The sequence below is a fragment of the Saccopteryx leptura genome, chromosome 2 (genome assembly GCF_036850995.1).
Source record: "Saccopteryx leptura isolate mSacLep1 chromosome 2, mSacLep1_pri_phased_curated, whole genome shotgun sequence".
In the NCBI taxonomy this organism is placed as follows: Eukaryota; Metazoa; Chordata; class Mammalia; order Chiroptera; family Emballonuridae; genus Saccopteryx; species Saccopteryx leptura.
This window is the reverse complement of record NC_089504.1, coordinates 365,798,532-365,820,799: the sequence shown is the minus strand read 5'-3', so window position 1 is coordinate 365,820,799 and position 22,268 is coordinate 365,798,532. Positions and strand designations below refer to the sequence as shown.

General features: G+C 64.0%; 1 protein-coding gene across 4 annotated transcripts in view; it reads left to right on the top strand.

Moving 5' to 3' along the window:
• RAI1 (retinoic acid induced 1) overlaps nt 1–21,823 on the top strand; it is a 130,220-nt gene extending 108,397 nt beyond the window's left edge. For all 4 annotated transcript variants that reach the window (XM_066365054.1, XM_066365052.1, XM_066365053.1 and 1 more), the window contains 4 exons: nt 4,604–10,208; nt 14,377–14,470; nt 19,915–19,964; nt 20,402–21,823. In XM_066365054.1, the coding sequence (XP_066221151.1) occupies nt 4,620–10,208; nt 14,377–14,470; nt 19,915–19,964; nt 20,402–20,416 (5,748 nt within the window). In that variant the 5' untranslated portion in view covers nt 4,604–4,619 and the 3' untranslated portion in view covers nt 20,417–21,823. The remainder of the gene's footprint in view (nt 1–4,603; nt 10,209–14,376; nt 14,471–19,914; nt 19,965–20,401) is intronic.
• The last annotated feature ends 445 nt before the right edge of the window (nt 21,824–22,268 follow it).

Below are 22,268 nucleotides of genomic sequence, written 5' to 3'. Positions count from 1 at the left end.
ACCTCATCACTGGTCACGTTCCCACCTTCTACTCCGCCCCCGATTCATGGCTGTGTAGGTGGCCAGGGGCAGCTGTGTGACCCATCGCTGTGCTGCTGCTGGGGCCTTGGATGCAAGGGGTGGGGCCCTGAGCCAGAGGCAGGTGCATGGCCTTCCCTGAGCCTGGCCTGCTACCCTGGCCAGGGCTGGGCCTGGGAGACCAGTCTTTAGGAATGGCCATAAGGAGGGCTCAGGCATCAAGTGCTTAGAGGATGCTCAAGACTTCCTTCCTTCCTTCCTTCCTTCCTTCCTTCCTTCCTTCCTTCTTCCTTCCTTCCTTCCTTCCTTCCTTCCTTCCCTCCTTCCCCTTCCTTCCTTCCTTCCTCCCTTCCTCCCTCCCTTCCCTTCCCCTTCTCCTCCCTCTCTTCCCCTTCTCCCTCCTTCCTTCCCCCTTCTTCCCTCCTTCCCCTTCTTTCCTTCCTTCCCCCTTCTTCCCTCCTGGCCTCAACCAAGTGTCACAGAGAAGAGGCAAGTGGGGAAGCAGGGGTTGACCACAAGGAGCCCTGTGAGGATGTGTTAGGGGTGCCCTCCCCTGACCGCCCCAGCCCTCCTTTCTCCAGCTGACCCCACAGAGGTCAAACCCCCAGTCTGCCTCACTCAACCGTCCTCCCCTCCCCCAGCTGCAAAGGGCACCGTTTTTCCTGCCAAGGGGGCCTCTTTCTGCCGCCCCCCCCCCCGTGAGATGCCACCTACCCCAGCCCTTCTGCCTGCCTCTCTCCTTGTCCTTTCCTCGTGTTCTCGAAAAGTAATCATCATCGTAATAATTAATAACAGCAGAGCCCGTGACAGCCCTTAAAGACGCAGAGCCCCGCTTTCTCCTGTCGACTCCGAGAGGTGCCTTTGATGCTCCCCTTTGTTCCTGGGTTCCTCCCGCCTCCCTCCAGCGGGGGTTGGAGGTTGGTATTGGGGTGAGCATTTTTGGTTGCATTCTCCATCAGGCGCTGGGCTTTCTGTATTTTAATTGAACTGTCTTTTCTTAGAGATAGATGCTTTCACCACATCCAGCTGCTCGCGTGTATTGGGAAACTCGCCTGCAGTACCGGGCTTGGCTAAATTAAACGACACAGCAGCTGGACTGATTAAAGCTGGGGGAGGGGCCGTTCACCGGGTCGGGTCCTCGTCCACGGCCCTCGCTCTCCTTCGGTGGAGTTTCTGGGTAATGCGTTTTGGAGAATGTGAAAAAAATAAATAAATAAATAAAAATAAAAGCTGTAGAAATGTTAATGACATCCACAGGACACTCAGCAGGAAATGAGAGCGATCTGGGACTAATAAAAGCCGAAATATAATTTGTGCGGATCTACGAGGCGCAGCCTGCAGGGCGGGCCTGGGTTTGCGCATTCTGGGCTCGTAAACACCGTGTGGGGTGATGGGAGGGGGAGGGGGAGCTCGCCGTGTGCTGCCTGGCACCTCCAGCAGAAGTGGTTTTCACCTGCTGGCCCCAGGTGTGGGCGGTGTGGGGAGGCAGCAGGCGGGGTCACCTGGCTGGGCCGCCCCTGTGGCCAGCAGGAGGGGTCACCTGGCTGGGCCGCCCCTGTGGCCAGCAGGCGGGGGTCACCTGGCTGGGCGGCCCCTGTGGCCAGCAGGCGGGGGTCACCTGGCTGGGCCGCCCCTGTGGCCAGCAGGCGGGGGTCACCTGGCTGGGCGGCCCCTGTGGCCAGCAGGCGGGGTCACCTGGCTGGGCGGCCCCTGTGGCCAGCAGGCGGGGGTCACCTGGCTGGGCGGCCCCTGTGGCCAGCAGGAGGGGTCACCTGGCTGGGCGGCCCCTGTGGCCAGCAGGCGGGGGTCACCTGGCTGGGCGGCCCCTGTGGCCAGCAGGAGGGGTCACCTGGCTGGGCGGCCCCTGTGGCCAGCAGGCGGGGGTCACCTGGCTGGGCGGCCCCTGTGGCCAGCAGGAGGGGTCACCTGGCTGGGCGGCCCCTGTGGCCAGCAGGCGGGGGTCACCTGGCTGGGCGGCCCCTGTGGCCAGCAGGAGGGGTCACCTGGCTGGGCGGCCCCTGTGGCCAGCAGGCGGGGGTCACCTGGCTGGGCGGCCCCTGTGGCCAGCAGGAGGGGTCACCTGGCTGGGCGGCCCCTGTGGCCAGCAGGCGGGTGTCCTCCTCTGCGCCTTCTCCACTGTGCTGGTCGGGTCGGGTCAGGAGGTGCAGGGCGGCCCACCTGGCAGGGAGACCCCTCCCCCAGGCCAGAACCAAATGCTGCAGCCTCCAGCTCCTCTGGGCTGACTGGTCGCAGCGGGCAAAGCCTGTCGTGTTTGGTCCAGGCTGCCAGAGATGGAACTGAAGTGGGTCAGAAGGGCAGGCAGGTTGCTCATGGTTGGGGACGCCTGAGATAAATCCAGGGAACAGCCGGTGGGGAGCCGGCTGGGACGTGCCGGTGGGCAGGAGCTCGTCCCTTCTCTGCAGGCCACCGTCCCTTCTCTGCAAGCCACCGGGGTCCCCTCTCTGCAGGCCACCAGGGTCCCCTCTCTGCAGGCCACCGGGGTCCCCTCTCTGCAGGCCACCAGGGTCCCCTCTCTGCAGGCCACCGTCCCTTCTCTGCAGGCCACCGGGGTCCCCTCTCTGCAGGCCACCGTCCCTTCTCTGCAAGCCACCGGGGTCCCCTCTCTGCAGGCCACCGGGGTCCCCTCTCTGCAGGCCACCAGGTCCCTTCTCTGCAGGCCACCGGGGTCCCCTCTCTGCAGGCCACCAGGTCCCCTCTCTGCAGGCCACCGGGGTCCCCTCTCTGCAGGCCACCGGGTCCCCTCTCTGCAGGCCACCGGGGTCCCCTCTCTGCAGGCCACCAGGGTCCCCTCTCTGCAGGCCACCGTCCCTTCTCTGCAAGCCACCGGGGTCCCCTCTCTGCAGGCCACCAGGGTCCCCTCTCTGCAGGCCACCGTCCCTTCTCTGCAAGCCACCGGGGTCCCCTCTCTGCAGGCCACCGGGTCCCCTCTCTGCAGGCCACCGTGCCTCCACGCTTGACGTCGGGGTCAGCTGCCTGCTGAGGGCCAGGGAGGTGGGCCCTGGGGGCTCTTTGACTGCCCTGGGCTCGCCCTGCACAGCTGGCCGGAGTCCCTCCTCGGTCCCCCTCCCTGGTGAAGAAGAGGGGGCGCTGGGCCTCGGGTGGGCAGCCCCCCCCCACGCCACACGCTTTCCGTCTGTCCCCTTCTCACGTCTGTGTGTCTGTCTGCCCGGTGCCTCTTCATTTCATTCCGGTCTCCTGGAGCCCTGGAACCTTACAGCCCGCGGCAGGCCACCCTCGGTCAGTGTTGGGAACGGAAGCCGGAAAGTCCCCTGTGCTCTCCTGGGGGCCAGGCTTGTGCAGGCCCAGCTGAGTCACCACCTTCCTGCCCCCTTCCCCACACCACCCAGCTCACACCCCGGTTGTGGGTAAATCCTGAGCCACCTGGGGCTCTCCAGCCTGGAACGGCCTCCTCCATCCCTCTGTCCGTCTGCAGAGGGTCTTCTGGGGTAACCACGCCCCGGTCAGCTGCGGGACCCTCTAGCCTAGACACTGAAGGCTGGCCCTTTTTTCCTTTTTTTTTTCTTTTTGATCCAGTTGCTCTGCCCTGAGGGGCCCTCGCCCTCAGGGTCACTTCCTGACCCAGAACCCTGCTTTGGGGTAGGTTAGACCCCCGCCAGGGCCCCAGCCCTAAAATCATAACCAGATGGGCCCTGGGCCTGGAGTGACCTATCCCTGACCCTGTGGAGGCCAGAGGGGGCTGCCAGGGAGGCCTCTGGTGTGTCACACGTGAAGGAACCGGGCACTGTCCTCCAGCAGCACGCCTGCCCTGGCTCCGGGCCCTGTCCTCTGTTTACGCACCTACGATATCAAACACGGGAGGCAGGTGCCGCCGCCCCGCATTCCTGGGAGTCAGAGCAGGGGATGTTTTATGCTGACAGGGGTGCCGAGGTCTCTAATCGAGGTCTGTGCAGAGGAGCAGACATGTTCCAGATGGCGTGGCGGTGACGCAGGGGGTCTGGGGGTGCCCGTGCTCGCGCGGCAGGCCCTGGGGGCAGGGGCGCACCTTCCTTGTCCCCGGCTTGGCTGGACTGCACGCTTCAACACTGCCAAGCCGGCCGGGACGCGATTACAGGATCCGGTGGCCCCAGGGGACAGGGGAGCGGGAATCGCCTCGCTAAATGATTTTTTGAGCTGTCAGGAAAGGTCTGGGAGTGGCAGGATGGGGGAGGGTGGGGTGGCATCTCCCAGGCGGGGCCTGGAGCGGGGGTGGGGGTGGGTGGGGGGGGTGCTGGGCAGCTGGGTCTGCACCTCCCCCTCCGCTGCTCCCTTGGAGAGCAGCCATCCTTGGCAAGGCTCAGCTGCAGGTGATGTGGGTGGGAATTATAGAGCGTTCCTCCCTGCCACAGAAGTTGTCAATATGTGCACAGCTGGTGGGGAGGCTCGCGGAAAACGGGGGACTGTTAGGAGCTGCGGGGAGAGGGCAGGGCCGGGCGAGGGGTGAGGGCAGGCTCTCTGGGGTGGGAGGAAATGGCCGGTCTGAACGGCTCTCTCTCTGCCCCTCCCGTGCCCACCCTCCCTTCCCCCTCCCCTCCCCTGCTCCCCTTCCCCCTTCTTCTTTTCACAGATAACCAGCCCAAGTCATGCAGTCTTTTCGAGAAAGGTGTGGTTTCCATGGCAAACAACAGAGCTACCAGCAGACCTCACAGGAGACATCTCGCTTGGAGAATTACAGGCAGCCGAGCCAGGCCGGGCTGAGCTGTGACCGGCAGAGGCTGCTGGCCAAGGACTATTATAACCCACAGCCGCCATACCCCGGCTACGAGGGCAGCGCCAGCACCCCTGCCAGCACTGCCCGCGGCACAGGCGGCGGCGGCGGCAAAGGCCTGCCCTCGCAGCAGGTCCTGCCGGGGAGGCCGGCGTTTCCTGGCTACGTAGGTGTCCAGGACGGCAGCCCCTACCCTGGCCGCTACGCGGGCGAGGAAAGCCTGCAGGCCTGGGGGGCCCCTCAGCCGCCGCCCCCACAGCCGCAGCCCCTGCCAGGGGGGGTGGGCAAGTATGACGAGAATCTGCTGAAGAAGACCGCCGTGCCCCCGGGCAGGCAGTACCCGGAGCAGGGTGCCCAGCTGCCCTTCCGGACTCACTCCCTGCACGCCCAGCCCCCGCAGCCCCTGGCCTACCCCAAGCTCCAGCGGCAGAAGCTGCAGAGTGACCTCGCCTCGCCCCTGCCCTTTCCCCAGGGCGGCCACTTCTCCCAGCAGTCACCACCGTCCTTCCCGGCCTCCTCCACCTACTCTTCCCCCGGCCAGGGCGGGACGCAGGGGGCCCACTCCTACAAGAGCTGCACAGCGCCCTCGGCCCAGGCCCACGACAGGCCACTGGCCGCCAGCACCAGCCTGGCCCCAGGGCCGGGAGTCCAGAACCTTCACGTCTATGCGTCCAGCCGCCTCAGCTACAACCAGCAGAAGCAGCAGCAGCAGCAGCAACAGGCGCTCCAGAGCCGACACCACTCCCAGGAAGCCCTCCACTACCAAAACCTTGCCAAATACCAACACTACGGGCAGCAGGGCCCCGGCTACTGCCAGCCGGACGCGGCCATCAGGACCCCGGAGCAGTACTACCAGGCCTTCAGCCCCGGCTCCGGCCACTCCCCTGCCCGCTCCATGGGCCGCTCCCCTTCCTACAGCTCCACCCCGTCCCCGCTGATGCCGAACCTGGACAGCTTCCCCTACAGCCAGCCGCCCCCGCTCAGCGCCGGCTCCTTCCCCGCCAGCATCTCCGACCACAGCCACTTCATGCCCCTGCTCAACCCCTCCCCGACGGACGCCGCCGGCGGCTCCGGGGACGCGCAGGCCGGCAACGGCAAGCCGCTGCAGAAGGAGAAGCTGCCCGAGAACTTGCTGTCGGACCTCAGCCTGCAGAGCCTGAGCGCCCTGACCTCGCAGGTGGAGAACATCTCCAACACCGTCCAGCAGCTGCTGCTGTCCAAGGCCCTGCCGCAGAAGAAGGGCGGCAAGAACCCGGTCTCCAGGACGCCGGAGCAGCACAAGAGCCGGCACTGCAGCCCCGAGGGCGGCGGCTACGGGGCCGACCAGGCGGGCACGCCCCTGTCCGAGCCGCTGAGCAGCACCCCGCAGTCCAGCCACGCCGAGCCGCCCGAGACGGACTACCTGAGCGGCTCCGAGGACCCGCTGGAGCGCGGCTTCCTCTACTGCAGCCAGGCCCGCGGCAGCCCCGCCAGGGTCAACAGCACCTCGAAGGCCAAGCCCGAGTCCGTGTCCACCTGCTCCGTCACCTCGCCTGACGACCTGTCCACCAAGTCCGACGACTCCTTCCAGAGCCTGCACGGCAGCCTGCCGCTCGACAACTTCTCCAAGTTCGTGGCGGGCGAGCAGGACTGCCCGCGGCTGCTGCTCAGCGCTCTGGCGCAGGACGACCTGGCCTCTGAGATCCTGGGGCTGCAGGAGGCCATCGGTGAGAAGGCGGACAAGGCTTGGGCCGAGGCGCCCAGCCTCGCCAAGGAGGCCGGCAAGCCGCCCTTCTCGCTGGAGAACCACAGCGCCTGCCTGGACTCCATGGCCAAGAGCGCGTGGCCACGGCCGGGGGAGCCCGAGGCTTTGCCCGAGTCCTTGCAGCTGGACAAGGGCGGCAACACCAAGGACTTCAGCCCGGGGCTGTTTGAAGACCCTTCTGTGGGTTTTGTCACCCCAGACCCCAAGAAGACGGCCGGCCCCCTCTCCTTTGGCCCCAGGTCCACCCTTGGGGCTGGCCCCCTCGACCCCACCACCGCAGCCTTTGACTGCTTCCAGGACACGGCCGCGGCCGGCGCGGCGGACAGCGCCAGCCCCTTCGCCTGGCCCGAGGAGAACCTGGGGGAGGCCTGTCCCCGGTGGGGGCTGCACCCCGGAGAGCTCACCAAGGGCCTGGAGCATGGGGGGAAGGCCTCGGACGGCCTCAGCAAGGAGAGTATCCAGGAGGCCTCGGCTTGCCTGGGCTTCCAGGAGGAGGAGCCCCCGGGGGAGAAGGCCCCGGTGCCCCGGGACTCCAAGCAGGAGGAGGTCGGCGGGGTGAAGGAGGAGGCAGGTGGGCTGCTGCAGTGCCCCGAGGTGGGCAAAGCCGACACGTGGCTGGAGGACAGCCGGCACTGCTGCTCAGCGGCAGACTTCGGGGACCTCCCGCTGCTGCCGCCCACTGGCCGGAAGGAGGACCTGGAGGCCGAGGAGTACTCGTCCCTGTGTGAGCTCCTGGGCAGCCCCGAGCAGAGGCCCAGCACACAGGACCCGCTGTCACCGAAGGGCCCGCTCTTGTGCACCAAGGAGGAGGTGGAGGAGGTGCTGGACCCCAAGGCCGGCTGGGGCTCCCCGTGCCACCTGTCTGGGGAGTCTGTCATCTTGCTGGGCCCCACCGTGGGTGCCGAGTCCAAGGTCCAGAGCTGGTTTGAGTCCTCCTTGTCTCACATGAAACCCGGGGAAGAAGGGCCCAATGGGGCGCTGGCTCTGGGGGACCCTACCAGCCTGGCCCCCGAGGCCTCCTTGGCCCAGAAGCCAAACAAGCCCGCTGTTCCCGAGGCGCCCATTGCTAAGAAAGAGCCCGTGCCACGTGGCAAGAGTTTACGGAGCCGGCGTGTGCACCGGGGGCTTCCTGAGGCCGAGGACTCCCCGTGCAGGGCGCCGGTCCTGCCCAAAGACCTCCTGCTCCCTGAGTCCTGCACGGGGCCCCCCCAGGGGCAGATGGAAGGGGCAGGGGCCCCAGGCCGGGGGGCCTCGGAAGGGCTCCCCAGGATGTGTACTCGCTCCTTCACAGCCCTGAGCGAGCCCCGCACACCCGGGCCCCCAGGGCTCACCACCACCCCTGCCCCGCCGGACAAACTGGGGGGCAAGCAGCGAGCGGCCTTCAAGTCCGGCAAGCGGGTGGGGAAGCCCTCCCCCAAGGCAGCGTCCAGCCCCAGCAACCCGGCTGCCCTGCCCGTGGCCTCCGACAGCAGCCCCGTGGGATCCAAGACCAAGGAGACAGACTCGCCCGGCACCCCCGGCAGGGATCAGCGCTCCATGATCCTGCGGTCCCGCACCAGAACCCAGGAGGTCTTCCACTGCAAGCGGCGGAGGCCTTCGGAGAGCCGGGTCCCCAACTGCCGCACCACCAAGAAGCTCCTCGCCAACAACCATCTGCCGGCCTCGTTCAAGGTCTCTGGCAACTCCCCGAAGGAGGGCAGGGCCAGCCAGCGGGCCAGGGTCCCCAAGCCAGGCGCAGGCGGCAAGCTCCCTGACCGGCCCCTCCACGCCCTCAAAAGGAAGTCGGCCTTCATGGCGCCAATCCCCAGCAAGAAGAGGAGCCTGGTCTTACGCAGCAGCAGCAGCAGCAGCAGCGGCGCCGGTGCCGGTGCCGGTGGTGGTGGTGGTGGTGGTGGTGGTGGTGGTGGCAGCCGGGGGGACACAAAGGAGGAGCAGGCCGAGGGCTCCCCCACTCTTTTCAAGAGGGTGTCTTCTCCCAAGAAAGCCAAGCCCGCCAAGGGCAGCAGCGAGCACACCTCCAAGCCCCTGTCCCCGGAGACCCCCGACACCTGTCTCAAGCTAGCCCCCCGGGCGGCCTTCCCGGGGGCCATGAAGACCAAGGTGCTGCCGCCCCGCAAGGGCCGGGGCCTGAAGCTGGAGGCCATCGTGCAGAAGATCACCTCGCCCAGCCTGAAAAAGTTTGCCTGCAAAGCTCCAGGGGCCGCTCCTGGAAACTCTCTGAGCCTGCCCGTCTCTGAAAAGGACCGTGGGCTCAAGAGTGCCCGGGGCAGCCCGGTGGGGGCCGAGGGTCTCTTCAACGTGGGCGCCGGGCAGAAGCTCCCGGCCGCGTCGGGGGCCGACCCGTTCTGCAGAAATACAGCCAACAGACCCTTGAAAGGCAAACTGGTGAACAGTAAGAAACTGTCCTCGGCTGACTGTTTAAAAACGGAGGACTTCATGTCCCCAGAGGCCCTGCTACCTGGGAGGACTGTCCTGGCGCTGAAGAAGAGAAGCCGGAAAGGCAGGGCCGGAGCTCTGGGACTCCCCAAAGGGCCCCCGGAGAAGAAGCCCCATCTAGGCCCCGCCCTGCTCCTGACTCCCCGCGACAGGGCCAACGGCACGCAGGGCGGCGGTGAGGACAGCTCTGGTGGGGGGAGCAAGAAGCCAAAGATGGAGGAGCTGGGCCTGGCCCCCCAGCCTCCCGAGGGCCAGCCCTGCCAACCCCAGATGAGGGTGCAGAAACAGCCGGGCCACGCCAACTACAGCAGCTATTCCAAGCGGAAGCGACTCACCCGGGGCCGGGCCAAGAACCCCGCCTCCTCGCCCTGTAAGGGGCGTGCCAAGAGGCGGCAGCAGCAGCAGCAGGTGCTGCCGCTGGATCCCGCCGAGCCTGAAATCCGCCTCAAGTACATCTCCTCCTGCAAGCGGCTGCGGGCAGACAGCCGCACCCCGGCCTTCTCGCCCTTCGTGCGGGTGGAGAAGCGTGATGCGTTCACCACCGTGTGCACTGTTGTCAACTGCCCCGGGGAGGAGCCCAAGCCCCACCGGAAACCCTCCTCCTCCGCCTCCTCTTCCTCGTCCTCCTCCTCCCTCGAGGCCGCCGGGGCCTCCTCCCTGGCCATGCTTCCCGGAGGCTCCGTCCTGCAGCCTCGGCCCTCCCTGCCCCTCTCCTCCACCATGCACCTGGGGCCCATCGTCTCCAAGGCCCTGAGCACCTCTTGCCTTGTTTGCTGCCTCTGCCAGAACCCAGCCAACTTCAAGGACCTTGGGGACCTCTGTGGGCCCTACTACCCCGAACACTGCCTCCCCAAGAAGAAGCCAAAACTCAAGGAGAAGGTGCGGCTCCCAGAGGGCACCTGCGAGGAGGCCTCGCTGCCCCTCGAGAGAACACTCAAGGGCCTCGAGTGTGCAGCCGCCACCGCCACCGGGAAGCCCTCCAGGCCTGACAGCTCAGCTGACCCAGCCAAGCAGGGCTCGCTGCGCACCAGCGCCCGGGGCCTGTCCCGACGGCTGCAGAGCTGCTACTGCTGTGACAGTCGTGGGGATGGCGGCGAGGAGGCGGCCCCGGCTGCCGACAAGACCCGCAAGCACGAGTGTGACAAGGAGGCGCCCGCAGAGCCTGGCGGGGACACGCAGGAACACTGGGTGCACGAGGCCTGTGCCGTGTGGACGGGCGGGGTCTACCTAGTGGCCGGGAAGCTCTTTGGGCTGCAGGAGGCCATGAAGGTGGCCGTGGACATGGTAAGAGGCCAGAGCAGCTGGGGTGGGAGCTCGGGGTCCTCGGCACGGGCAGGCGGGCAGAGGGCAGGCAGACGGGTGGGCAGGCGGGCAGACGGGCAGGCGGGCAGGCGGGCAGGGAGCTCCTTGCCTCTCCAGCACCACGACGTAGGCCAGGCGTGCCCACGTGACCGGTGAACGCACTCGAGCCCACAGGGACCGATTAACGTAGGAGGCGTGTGGCCAGCTGAGGAGGCAGAGCACACTCCCCGGCTCTGGCCCAGACTCCCCCTTCCGTCCCTGACGCCTGCCCAAGCCCACACTGTCCACTCCCCTGGCGCCTTCCAGCTCCAGGGCCCGCCGGGCCCCACTTGCTCATATAGAATCAGCCAGGATGCTGAAGCCCCAGAGGACAAGGGGGCCCCCCACAGTTGGATGTCAGGGCAACCTGCCAAAGCCAGCTACCCCCGCTTGAGTTCCTTCTGAGGTGAAGCTGGGGGCTTGGGAGACAAGCCCCTCAAATGACATGAGGTTGCAACATGTCCACTCTGCTGGACGCCCCCCCCCACAGCCCCCCCACAGCCCCCCCCACAGCCCCCCCCACAGGACCACACAGAATCTCATCAGACAGGTTGGTCCAGGGACCTCTCATGTGGATGGACGTGGTCCTTAAAATGCCCCTGGGCAGGGCTGCAGTTCCTGAGGTCTGTGAACAAGAATCTGGGCTGGCTTCCTGGTTCGGAGGCCAGCGCTGGCCCCTCATGCACCGTGGGGCTCTGAGCCTCGGACCTAACCTGCCTGGGCCTCTCTCTCCCCCTCTCTCGGGCGGGGGTATCAGTTCCCAGCACAGGGAGGCTGTGAGGACGGAGTGAGTGAGTGTCTGGGCAGGTGGTTCCAGTCACACCTGGTCCATCTCGAGTGCTGTTGACATTCCTGGGCTAGAACGAGTGACAGAGCAGGGGCCGCGCCACCACCCGTGGTGTTCCTGTCGCTCAGGCTCCCGTGGGGCGCTCGCTCCTCACACGCCCCTCTGAGGGCTGCAGAGGGCAGGAGAGTGGGCAAGCAGCCAGATGGCCATTCAGACCAGGACCTGGCCATAGTCAGCAGAAGGTACCTACGACGGGGCAGTGGGAGTGGGGGTCAGCATTCTCTCCCTGAGGCCTGTGCTCCTGCCTCCCCCACCCCACCCCCCAAAAAATCAAAACAAAACAGACATCTGGCCATGCCCCGGTAAGGCGAGCTCTCTGACGCATGCCTGCCCCAGCTGCAGCTCCGGGGGTCCTCACCCTCAGCTACTCAGCCGGCCTCCGCTGCCCCTCCCCCTGCCTGCCCGCCGACTCTAACCGGCCCCTCTGCCGCCCGGCTCCCGGCTGTGGGGCCACCGTGGGCGGATGGCTGCGGCCATCGCTGCAGCCCACGCTTGCCGGTGTTGCCTGCACCTAACCTTCCGCTGCACGGGGACACTTAGAGACGTCTCTGTGCCCAGAAGTCCTGCCGGCTGGCCTCCGTCCTGAAGGAGGAAACCTGACCCCAGCAGGACGCCGGCCGACCGCGGCTCACAGGCCTGGCCCTCTCCCTTCCCTTCTCCATTTGTATTTCCCTCCTTCCAGCGGTCTGCTTTTCTCTCTCTCTGGTTCCCTTCCCAGCCTTCCTGAAATAGGTTCAATCAAGCCCCTCCCGTCACTGAAAAATAATGCTGACCTTCCCTCCGCCCCTGCTGGGTGCGGCCTGGTCCCTGAGGGGACATGGCTCTGGTGTTGACCCGCTTACCTGGCTCTCGGGGAGCCCCCCTGCCCCTGACACGCAGATCCTGCCCACATGTCTCCCTGCTGCGCCAGACACGGCTCGGGTGGGGTCTGAGGGCCGCCCTGCCAGAAAGAAGGGCCTGGGCCGTGCCCGGGGGCGGGGGGGGGGGCTGGCAGCCAGGGTGGGAGCTACGGAGGGGCTGGTTAAAGCAGCACCTGACCAGAAGAGCTGGCCCTGCCCACAGAACACCCGGGGGAGATGGGCAGGGCCTGGGGCTGCCCACGGTCACCATTCAGCCCCTCCCCTCCAACGGCTGAGGCCCCCTCATGGCTGCTGTCCCCACTGAGGCCCCCGGCTTCCTGCCTTAGCAGCTCAGGGGGCAGCACGCTCCCTTGAACGCAGCCCCGTTCGAATCCCAGCTTTGCTGACAGTGGGCTCTGTGACCCCAGGCAAGTCACTGCCTCTGTGAGCCTCAGAATGCCAGACCCCCTTGGCGGAGTTGGGGGTGTCCGCAGATGGTCCACCCCACCCCCCGCCTCGATGTCTTGGCCTCGCTGCTGCTCTTTGGAGAAACAGAACTGTGGGCCCTAGGGACACTCATGAGTCCCCTCCGGGGAACCCCACACACAGCCTACTGTCCCCGAGCCCTGCCACGCCCACCTCCTGGGTGCTCCCGTCCGCCCAGCCCTCGTCTGGACCCGAGTGGACCCAGCCTCCTCTCCGGTGATGCTGGGCCCTGGGTTCCGGTTCGGGGGGTGGGCGGAGCTAGATTAGGAGGCCGGGCATCTGCCAAGGCCCCAGTGTGGCCCCCTCCGCCAGACCGGGGACCTCCAGCGGGTCCACAAGCCACGCTCCGTCTTAGCACAGCGGGCAGAGCACAGGGACTGGGACCTTCTGTCTGTCTTGGCCTCCATTTCTTCACATCAAAAACGTCTCCCTCAAGGGCTGCGGGGAGGCCCCGGGGGCAGGGGCGGGGGCAGCAGTGAGAAGCCGTCAGCCAGAGGGGTCCCTGGCTGCGCCCCTCGAACCGAACACCCGAGGCTGCTTGCAGGCTGGGCGGGGGCTTCGTCTGGGACCTCCGCTCCTGCTTCCCCACCCCTGCTGGGGATAGAAATTGGAGAGGGGGGTGTTGGGCCCAGAGCCCCAGAGGGTCTCGGCCCTGCCCAGAGGACACAGCCCGGTCGGAGGCGCTGTGTGAACACCCAACATGCCAGCACGTGCCCTGCCTCCCAGCCTGCAGAGGGGGCACCGCCGGGTGTCTCAGGCGGGCCTGTGACGGGGAGACTTTCTCCCTGCCCTCTCTTCCAGCTGCTGGCGTGGGGTCCCCCTCAGTCCTGGGGCCTCATACGGAGCCTGCTCCCCACGCCGTAGGCCGTGTGGGGTGGTATTTACCAGCCTGAGCTCCAGCCCGAACCCCCTGTCACGAGCCGTGTGCCTCGTCGGCCAGTGACTCAGCCTCTCATTGGTGACCTGGGTGAGGTGACGCTGACATCAACGGCAGCAGAAGGTGGCTGTTAGGAGGTGGCCTCCAGGCACACCTGGCACACCAGAAGCTACAGTTACTTGTTTCAGAGGCTTAGCACCCGGGCACGGGCCTGCCACCCTCTCGACTTCCCTCCCGAGTGTCAGGCCCTGACCCCTGCAGCTGTGGTCTGGAGTCTGCATGGTTGGGGCCCCACCTGCCCCTGCCCGTCCCCGTTAAGCTTTTGCTTTAACTCTTCCAAGGGACCTTCCTGGTCTTGTCATCCTGTCCTGGCCACGTGTCCCTGCAGGCAGCGCAGGCAGCCACCGTGCTGAAACTCAGCATCCCAGCCTAGGCTCCGTCTGTCGTGGCCTCCCTGGTCCTGGGAGGGTGGCCAGCTTGTCCTAAGGTGCCCGTCTGAGTCCAAGTCCGGTGCTTGTTCTGCTGCCAGAAAGGGTGGGCAGCTGCGGCCTCCGCGCCCACCTGAAGTGGGCGTCAGCTTTGCTGTCACGTGGGGGTCAGGCAAGTGGCCCACCTTGGTGCTGTGTGGTAGGGGCAGTGGCTGAGGACACGTTCTGCACGCGGAAGGCCACCAGACTGGTGCCGGCTGGTAGCCGTGACCGTGGTGGTGACTGGCACCGTGAGTTCTTGTAATCCTCTGGGCACACGAAACTTCTCGTTCTGTATTCATGACCATCCCACGAGGGAGGCGGAGCCGGGGTTCACACCCAGGCCTGTGTGATGCCAAGGCCCACGTGTTTATCCACAGGTAGTTGTTCCCCCACACACACCGAGGTAGCAGTGCAGAGCCTGGCACAGAACCAACCCTGTGGGCATCTGTGCCCCACTCTGAGTCTCCTTCCAACGGGTTTTCAGGGGCGTTTTGTGGGCGGGAGGCAGGGAGCCTGCAGGGCCTCCCCGTGAAGCCCCCGTGCCAGGCCACCTCCGAGGCAGGCTCACCCATCTTTCCTTTTTCCTCACCAGACTTGTTCCAGCTGCCAAGAAGCCGGGGCCACCATCGGGTGCTGCCACAAAGGGTGCACCCACACCTACCATTACCCGTGTGCCAGTGATGCAGGTGAGAGCGGGGCGGGGACAGGAAGGCCCTCCTGCGGGACCCTGGACGCAGCCCCTGGAACCCTAGGTTTCCCTCTCCCGCCCCAGCAACCCTTTCTATCTCTTCATCTCCCAACCAGAACCTATGTGGGCAGTGCTAGGGACGCAGACATGGGTCAGTCCCCAGCCCCCGCTTAAGGAATACCTAGAGGCATAAGTTACAAGATGGAGGGCTATTTGAAAAGTTATCGTTGCCAAGGGGTAGGGAGGATTTCAGATGTCAGAGAGAGGAAGTGGTACAGGGTGGTGGGGCTTTGAAGGCTGAATAGGAGTTCGCTGGGGAGAGGAAAATGGAAAGGATATATTTCAACAACAAAAAACATGAGATGGGAAATGGGGTTCAAAACTGTTTAGCCTGACTGGTGGTGGTACAGTGGATAAAGTGTTAAGTGTTGACCCGGAATGCTGAGATCGCTGGTTTGAAACCCCGTGGTTGCTGGCTCTGAGCGTAGGCTCCTCAGCACAGGGTTGCTGGCTTGAGCAGGGGATTGTCCACACGATCCCAGAGTTCACCAGCGTGAGCCCAAAGGTCACTGGCTTGAGCAGGGGGACGCTGGCATGACCCTGGTCAAAGCATGTACGAAAGCTCAGTGTACAATTAAACTGTAAGCAACTAGGAGTTGATGCTTCTCACCCTCTCTCCTCTCTCTCTCTCTAAACAACAACAACAAAAACAGATTGTTTACAGAATAGTTGTAGAACATTTTAACCAAGACTCAGAGACATACCTTATTCCATTTAAGGAAAGATGTTGTTTATGGCGGAGTATTAGTCATTGGCGAGGGCAGTATTTTAAAGGGGGTTGGAGGCAGCTTCGGCCTGGATTCAGACCTTGGTGACATTCTCAGCGTGGATTCGGCAAGCCCACTGAGGTCTCTCTGCTCAGTGTCCCCATCTAGACACTGGAGTTTATGATCATCTCTTCTCTCCTGAGCTCTTTGGAGCAGTGAGTGAAATACTGAGCACTGCCCAGCAGAGGCAGCCTTAGTCCTGCTTTGGGGCCAGCCCCCCATGACCTCTGTCCCCATCCCCTGTTCCCCTTAACCTCCGTTCTCTAGCCTGGAAGAAGTGGGGGGAGGGGAAGGGTCAGGACCCTGCCTCACGGAGGACCCTCCCACCACCTGGCCCTCCTCCTACTACCTGAATGCCTCCTGGCTTGGCTCTGGGCAGAGGCCACCTCTGGCGCACACGCAGGGTGGTGACAGCTCTTTGGCGATGGCTGAGGTGCCAGCACCCCGTGGGGAGGGAGCTCTCTGGAGCGGAGACATGGTCCTCGCTGTCTGCAGCCTTCCGGTCTGAGCCGTGTGAGTCAGATGTTAACACGCGCTCACAGCAGGGGCTGCCCCAGGTTGTGTCCCTGCTACTGTGCTCCCTGTAGCACCCACTCTGTGCCAGGCCCGTACCAGGCCCCTGTGCTGTCTCCAGTGGTTGTATCTTTACAGACACGCTGCCTTACCCCTGGCCACAAAACAGGGCACGGACTGAACCCGGGCCGGCCTGGCAGCCTGTCTTGTGCTGTCTCTTCCACCCCGGTACTCCCCAGCCCCCTGAGGGGCTCACACCTGAGGGGGACAGACCAGAAAACCGTCATCCTTGCCCAAAGTTACAGGGACTAGACAGGAGGAGAGAACGTGTGCTGTGGAAAAGACTCGTTCCATCTGAGTTGGGAGGGAATCCAGGAGGGCTTTCCAGAGGAGGCAGCGTTTGAGCCGTACTTGGAAAGGTCAGGGGAGGTGGGCAGCAGCTAGTCAATGGTGGGATGTAGCTACCAGGCTTGGAGCAGCAGAATTTTCGTTTCAAATGAAGTCTTCATAGGAGCTCAATATAGAGGGGACTCTGTAGAACCCAGGGGCTGCAACAGGAAGGGTCCTCAGAGGAGACACTGAGGTGGTCAGAGCTGCATTTGAGAAAGAGCTGATGGACACAGCGGTCATCCGGGCAAGAGAGGAGGGTTGCCGGGGACGGGTAGGACCCGCATCCCAGGCTTGGTTGACACAGGACTCACAGGGCTTGGTGGGAGGGATGGGGAGAGGCGGGGTTGAGCCCGATGTCCCTCCTCCCCATGGGAGGGAGCCTGCAGCAGGGTCCAATACAGGCAGCCCCGGGCTACCAAGAGTGGGTTCTGTAGTTGAATTTGCAGGTGAGATGGAACAGGGACATTTATCTAGTCAGTGCAACTGAGACGGATGTTTGTGTTAACATAGCGTTAACTGTTACCTTTCTGTGCCCGTGAGTACTTCCCAGCCTACAGAACCTATCTCGGTCACAGCCCGGGACGGCCCGCAGTGTACTAGCTCCCGGCCCTTCCCTGCCCGACCTCGCTGCTGAGACACCAACCCCTCCTCGTTTCTCAGGAGGACACGAGTCAGCCGGCAGGCCCTCCGCTGAGCTGTCTCGGGTGGCCAGGGTCAGCTGTGAGGCCAGCTGAGGCAGGATGATCCCCAGCCCTGGCTGGGCCAGCCCCTCTCTGCTGCCCCCTGGGACGTCTCACCCTCCAGCAGGCCTCGGCTTGGGGCCGCACCGTCCCTTTCACCGTGTTCTGCTGGCCAAAGCCAGTGCCCACATCCAGCTCAGGCTCATGGGGTGGGGGGGTGCACACCACTTCTCCTGGATGAGGGGGTGCTGCAGAGCCACACTGCTGGGGACAAGGGGACAGTGTGGGGAATTGGGTGCCACCATTTAATAGTTGACAGAGGAGGAGGGGGTTGAGCCCTGCACCCAAGGACCAGCAGCCAGAGAAGGTGGGAGAACACGTGAGCCTGGCAGCCCCCCGAGAGCTGAGAGGAGACAGCTTCGGGCAGCAGGGAGGGCTGGCCGTGGCAGCTCCGGTCAGGCGGAGGGGCTCGGAGTGAGAGGGAGCGGAAGAAATGAACTGGGCAGGCGTGAGCCCCCGGCCTGTGTCAGCACCTTACACCTGCCCCACCCCCAGGTCTCCAGGCATCTGGGTCAGCCTCTCAGGCCACAGGGCACCAGGACTGCCTGTCCCTGCCCTTCCCAGCTGCCCAGGTCACTAACCCCGGCCCCCATTCGACCTCATTCAGGAGCAAGCACCACGTAGGAGCTCAGCGATGATTCCGAAAGGCTGGCAGGGACAGGCACACCACGGCTTCCTTTCCACACTCAGGCCCCAGGGCCACCTTGTCAGCTAGGTCCCAGGTTCCCCGGGTGCAGAAACCGAGAAAGGGGCCAGGAACTGATGACTTGGCTCTTCCCAGCGGCTCCCCTCCCCACCCCCAGTGTGGATTCTGGAGGATTGCTGAGCGGGCTTGTTTTGGAGGGGGTGGTAACCTCCCCTTTGCTTCTGGGGACTCAAGCTCTTGACTGCAGAGCCTATAGCAGGGGTGTGGGGGGGGGGCTGGAGGGGGCGTTGTCCTCTGTATGGAGCGAGCTAGTCTGGGGTTTTAGCTCCATGCTCTTTGGAAAGTGTGAATTTAATCCCAGAACCATGTCTGGCTTGCCTGAGCTCAGGGAAGGGGAAAACACACGGTCCACTTCCAGTTGCTGGCCCTGAAGGGCAGAAACTCCTCATGGGCAGTGTTCAGGACTAAGAACTCCCGCCCCCAGCTTCTGGCAGGGGTGGGCGGGAAAAAGAGGACACGACCTCAGAGAGGCCTGCAGCTTCCCAGCCCTGCGCTCAGCACTCCAGATTGCAGATCTGCCCCCCAACCCCCGCCTAGTAGCCACCACACTGTCATGTGCCACAGCACAGAGCCAGGGCCCAAGCCACTGCTGCTGGCCACAGTGTGGGCAGGAGGACAGCACAGAGCCAGGGCCCGAGCCACTGCTGCTGGCCACAGTGTGGGCAGGAGGACAGCACAGAGCCAGGGCCCGAGCCACTGCTGCTGGCCACAGTGTGGGCAGGAGGACAGCGCAGTCACTGGCCGGAGCCACTGCTGCTGGCCACAGTGTGGGCAGGAGGACAGCGCAGTCACTGCCCGGAGCCACTGCTGCTGGCCACAGTGTGGGCAGGAGGACAGCGCAGTCACTGACTGGAGCCACTGCTGCTGACCACAGTGTGGGCAGGAGGACAGCGCAGTCACTGGCCGGAGCCACTGCTGCTGGCCACAGTGTGGGCAGGAGGACAGCGCAGAGTCCCTGGCCGGAGCCACTGCTGCTGGCCACAGTGTGGGCAGGAGGACAGCGCAGTCACTGACTGGAGCCACTGCTGCTGACCACAGTGTGGGCAGGAGGACAGCGCAGTCACTGGCCGGAGCCACTGCTGCTGGCCACAGTGTGGGCAGGAGGACAGCACAGAGCCAGGGCCCGGAGCCACTGCTGCTGGCCACAGTGTGGGCAGGAGGACAGCACAGAGCCAGGGCCCAAGCCACTGCTGCTGGCCACAGTGTGGGCAGGAGGACAGCGCGGAGTCACTGCCCGGAGCCACTGCTGCTGGCCCCAGTGTGGGCAGGAGGACTCTCTGGCCAGCCTGAGCCTCTGGCCATTGAGAGGTTAGGGTTTGTTGTGAACAAGATTGGATGAGGTCGGGAGGGAGGAGAATGCGCCAGGACTGGGCTCAGCAGGCTGATGGGTTGGGCGGGGACTCCAGGGGGAAAGGCAGGGTCTCCCTAGGTGGCAGCGGGCAGGAAAGTGGGGCCTTGCTGAGACATCAGTGCACCCCTGGCCTGAGGTGGACCCCAAGGACTGGCCACGCTTAGCCAGCCCCTCCGTTCCCTCAGGTGGGGCAGTGCCCTGTGCACTCGGACAGCTGCTGGTATTTGCTCAGACCTGACACCTCGGTCCACTTCCCCAGCCCACCCCGCACCCCCTCACTCAGGGCCTCCCAGGAACAAGTTGTGTCCACACATGGGCGGCACTTCACAGACACCCTCCTCGTCAGCCCCCACGGTGGGCACACAGGAGGTGGCAGAGTGCCCGTGTTACAGACGTGGAGAGACCCAAGGCTCAGAGAAGCAGCTGATGCTGGAAACCAAGCCTGTCGCTGCACCACCCGCTTTGTAAACATTCCTGCAGTGAGCATCCTGCTGGTGGCAAAGCTTCTTCCAGGGGCTGGCTGCTTCCCGGGAAAGAGGCACACTGGAGCTCAGAGCTTGCCTTCAGTGTGACAGAGACCCTGAGCAAGACGTCTGTAAGATAGATCACTAGGAGACAGTGACACCTGTGGCCAGGCGGTGTAGCCAGGGGCGGGGAGGAAGGCTGGCCAGGGAGTCTGGGAAGACCTCCCCAATAACCAGGAGCTCCAGGTGAGGAGGCGAAGTAAGAGTACGGAACGGACGAGCCGGGTAGGCTGGAGTGCAGATGGAGGCAGGAGTTCAAACAGGGTCTGACTTAACTCTGCAAAGATCCCCCCAGAGCGTAGGGCCTCATGGGGCTGCAGGGTTCCCTCCCCTTCTGGCCACCTGACAAGACACCAGCCGCTGCCCTAACCACACCAACTTTTCATCACAGGTTGCGTATTCACCGAGGATAACTTTTCTTTGAAATGCCCCAAGCATAAGGTAGGTGACCACAGGCTTTTTCCCTGGAAGGGGTCTAGGTTGGAGGGGGTCCGGGAGGAGGGAGTTCTCTTTGCCCGCCGCCAGGGGCGCCGGCCCCCATCTGCCCACGGGCGCAGGTGGGCACTGCTTTATCAACCTGGCGGGGGGGGGGGGGCAAGGGAGGACAGGCAGGGCACGGGACGTGGGCACAGCAGGGTAGGGGGCGCTAGAAGAAGGGAAAAGCCTGGCTGGGGCCAGCTGCCTCCTGCACTGAGACCCCAGCCCAGCCCAGCCTCTTTTGTGGGCGGGGCCTGCAACGGGAGCGGGATCTCCGTGGGCGGGGCCTGAGGCGGGCGGGGCCCCTATGTGGGCGGGGCCTGCGGGGAATTACGGGAACTCTCTGCACCTGTCCAGGACCGTCTGTAACCGCTGGTCGGGCGTGTCCTCTTCTCCTGCAGAGACTTCCATTGTAACGCACCCCAACCGCTGGGGAAGCCGCCGGAGCCGCCCGCCCTCCCGCCGCTGAAGGAGAGGGGCCGTCTGTACAGCCCCCTGGCCTTTGAGATGCTCTCGGAGCCGACCCATGATCCGGACCTCGGATCTTGGATCTGGCTGCCTAGGGCTGAAACCAGCGGCCACTGGTTGGGAAGAAACACTTTCCGGAGCCGCCTGCTCCCGGAACCTGACGACTCGGCGTTCCTGCCCACATCACCCCACCCCACCCCCCCTGCCCCGGGCCAGGCCTGGAAAGGGGGAGCCCGCGGAGCGGCCAGACTCCTTGGGGGTACCCAGGTTCCAGCAGGGGTGGGAGACGCCTTTAGCCTGGGGACACGCTTCTGCACTGGTAGTCCCGGATCAATGTGGCACATACTACACGTGGGTGCTGCCACCACCCTAGTTGGTCATGACAGGCAGCTGGGCACCCTGGAAGTGGGGGTTCAAAGGGCCCTGGAAGTGGCACAGGGTGGCTCCTAGAAGGGGGGAGGGGGGACGAGGAGGGTGTTGAGGAAGAGGTCTGGGCGGGCAAGGGAGTGGGCCAGAGGCTTTGGAAGAAACCAGAGTGCGGCCAAGCGCCCTTCCTACCCAGCAGTAGCCAAAACTTTCATTCAGTTTGGGAGAGCCAGGGGAGTCTGGGGCCATGCTCAGGGGATGCAGGCTCCCCGGGTATAGGCTGGACTGAGGGACACCCCTTTTGCCTCTGTTTTACCTTTTCCAAACCTCCACCCCACCCACCCACCCCTGGAGCCAGCCTGGGAGAGTAAATGGAGTCTCGACCACAGAACAGCTCCAGCGGATGAGTGATCGTCCGTCCCTCTGACCGACCACCTGTCTCCAGGGACAGCAGCGCCTACTGGGCTCAGGAGCAGAGACAGCACTCGATCTGTGTACAAACCTGTGTACCCCTCTATATATATGTTACATAGAATGTATATATGTTGGGAACATGCTCGCTTCTCCCATGTGTTGCCGCTGTGCGTCGTGCACTCCTCAGCACAGGGCCCTTGCCGGGAAGGGGGACACCCTTTCCCACGCAGCCACCACAGGCCCAGGCCAGGCCCGCCCCTCCGCCAGCCCATCTTCACCCTCAGCTCTGTCCATGCTTCGATAAGCCTGAGGCAGCCCCCAGACCGGGGCACCCTAGCAACTTCCTGTACATATGACTGTAAAATGGTAAACGTGTGTATTATATCTGGCCTCGTTATATAGTGTATATATATGTATACATATACATATATATAATATATATGAAGACTGTAAATGTTAAGACTAGTGTTCTTATTAGTATATTGCTTCACACTGAAGATTGTGTGTATCGAGCTGTTTCTAAAAGATGTTTATTTTCCTTAAGAGTAAAAAACAGTCATTGCATTCAGAAAAAAAAAAAAGTCAATAAAGATACGATTGTTTTGGAAGTCTGCAGCCCGTAGATTCTGACCAGATTCCGCTGGGAAAAGGGGCCGGGCTTTAGGTATGGGATGGAAACGGAGGGGAAAGCTCAGAGGGCACTAATGGAGTGAGGGGTTTGGACTGTTCCCGCGGGAACAGGAAAACAGCCCCTGCAGCAAAGCCGACGCCCCGCTCCTTGCAGCCTCGGGTCAGAATGGGAGCAGAAAGCTTCCTCAGGTGTGAGATACAGGTGACTGGGGGCAGAGGGCTGGGAAAAGGTGAGGCCGACACCCCAGGCATACGAGGATGCCAGGCTGTAGCTCAACAACAGATCCTTAAGATGCGGAGTGTCCTCCATGTCACCCTGAGAGTTAGTGGGGGTAGAAGCTAGGAGGAGAACAGCTGAGATTATAATGGCCCTAAGGATTAAGGGTTCAA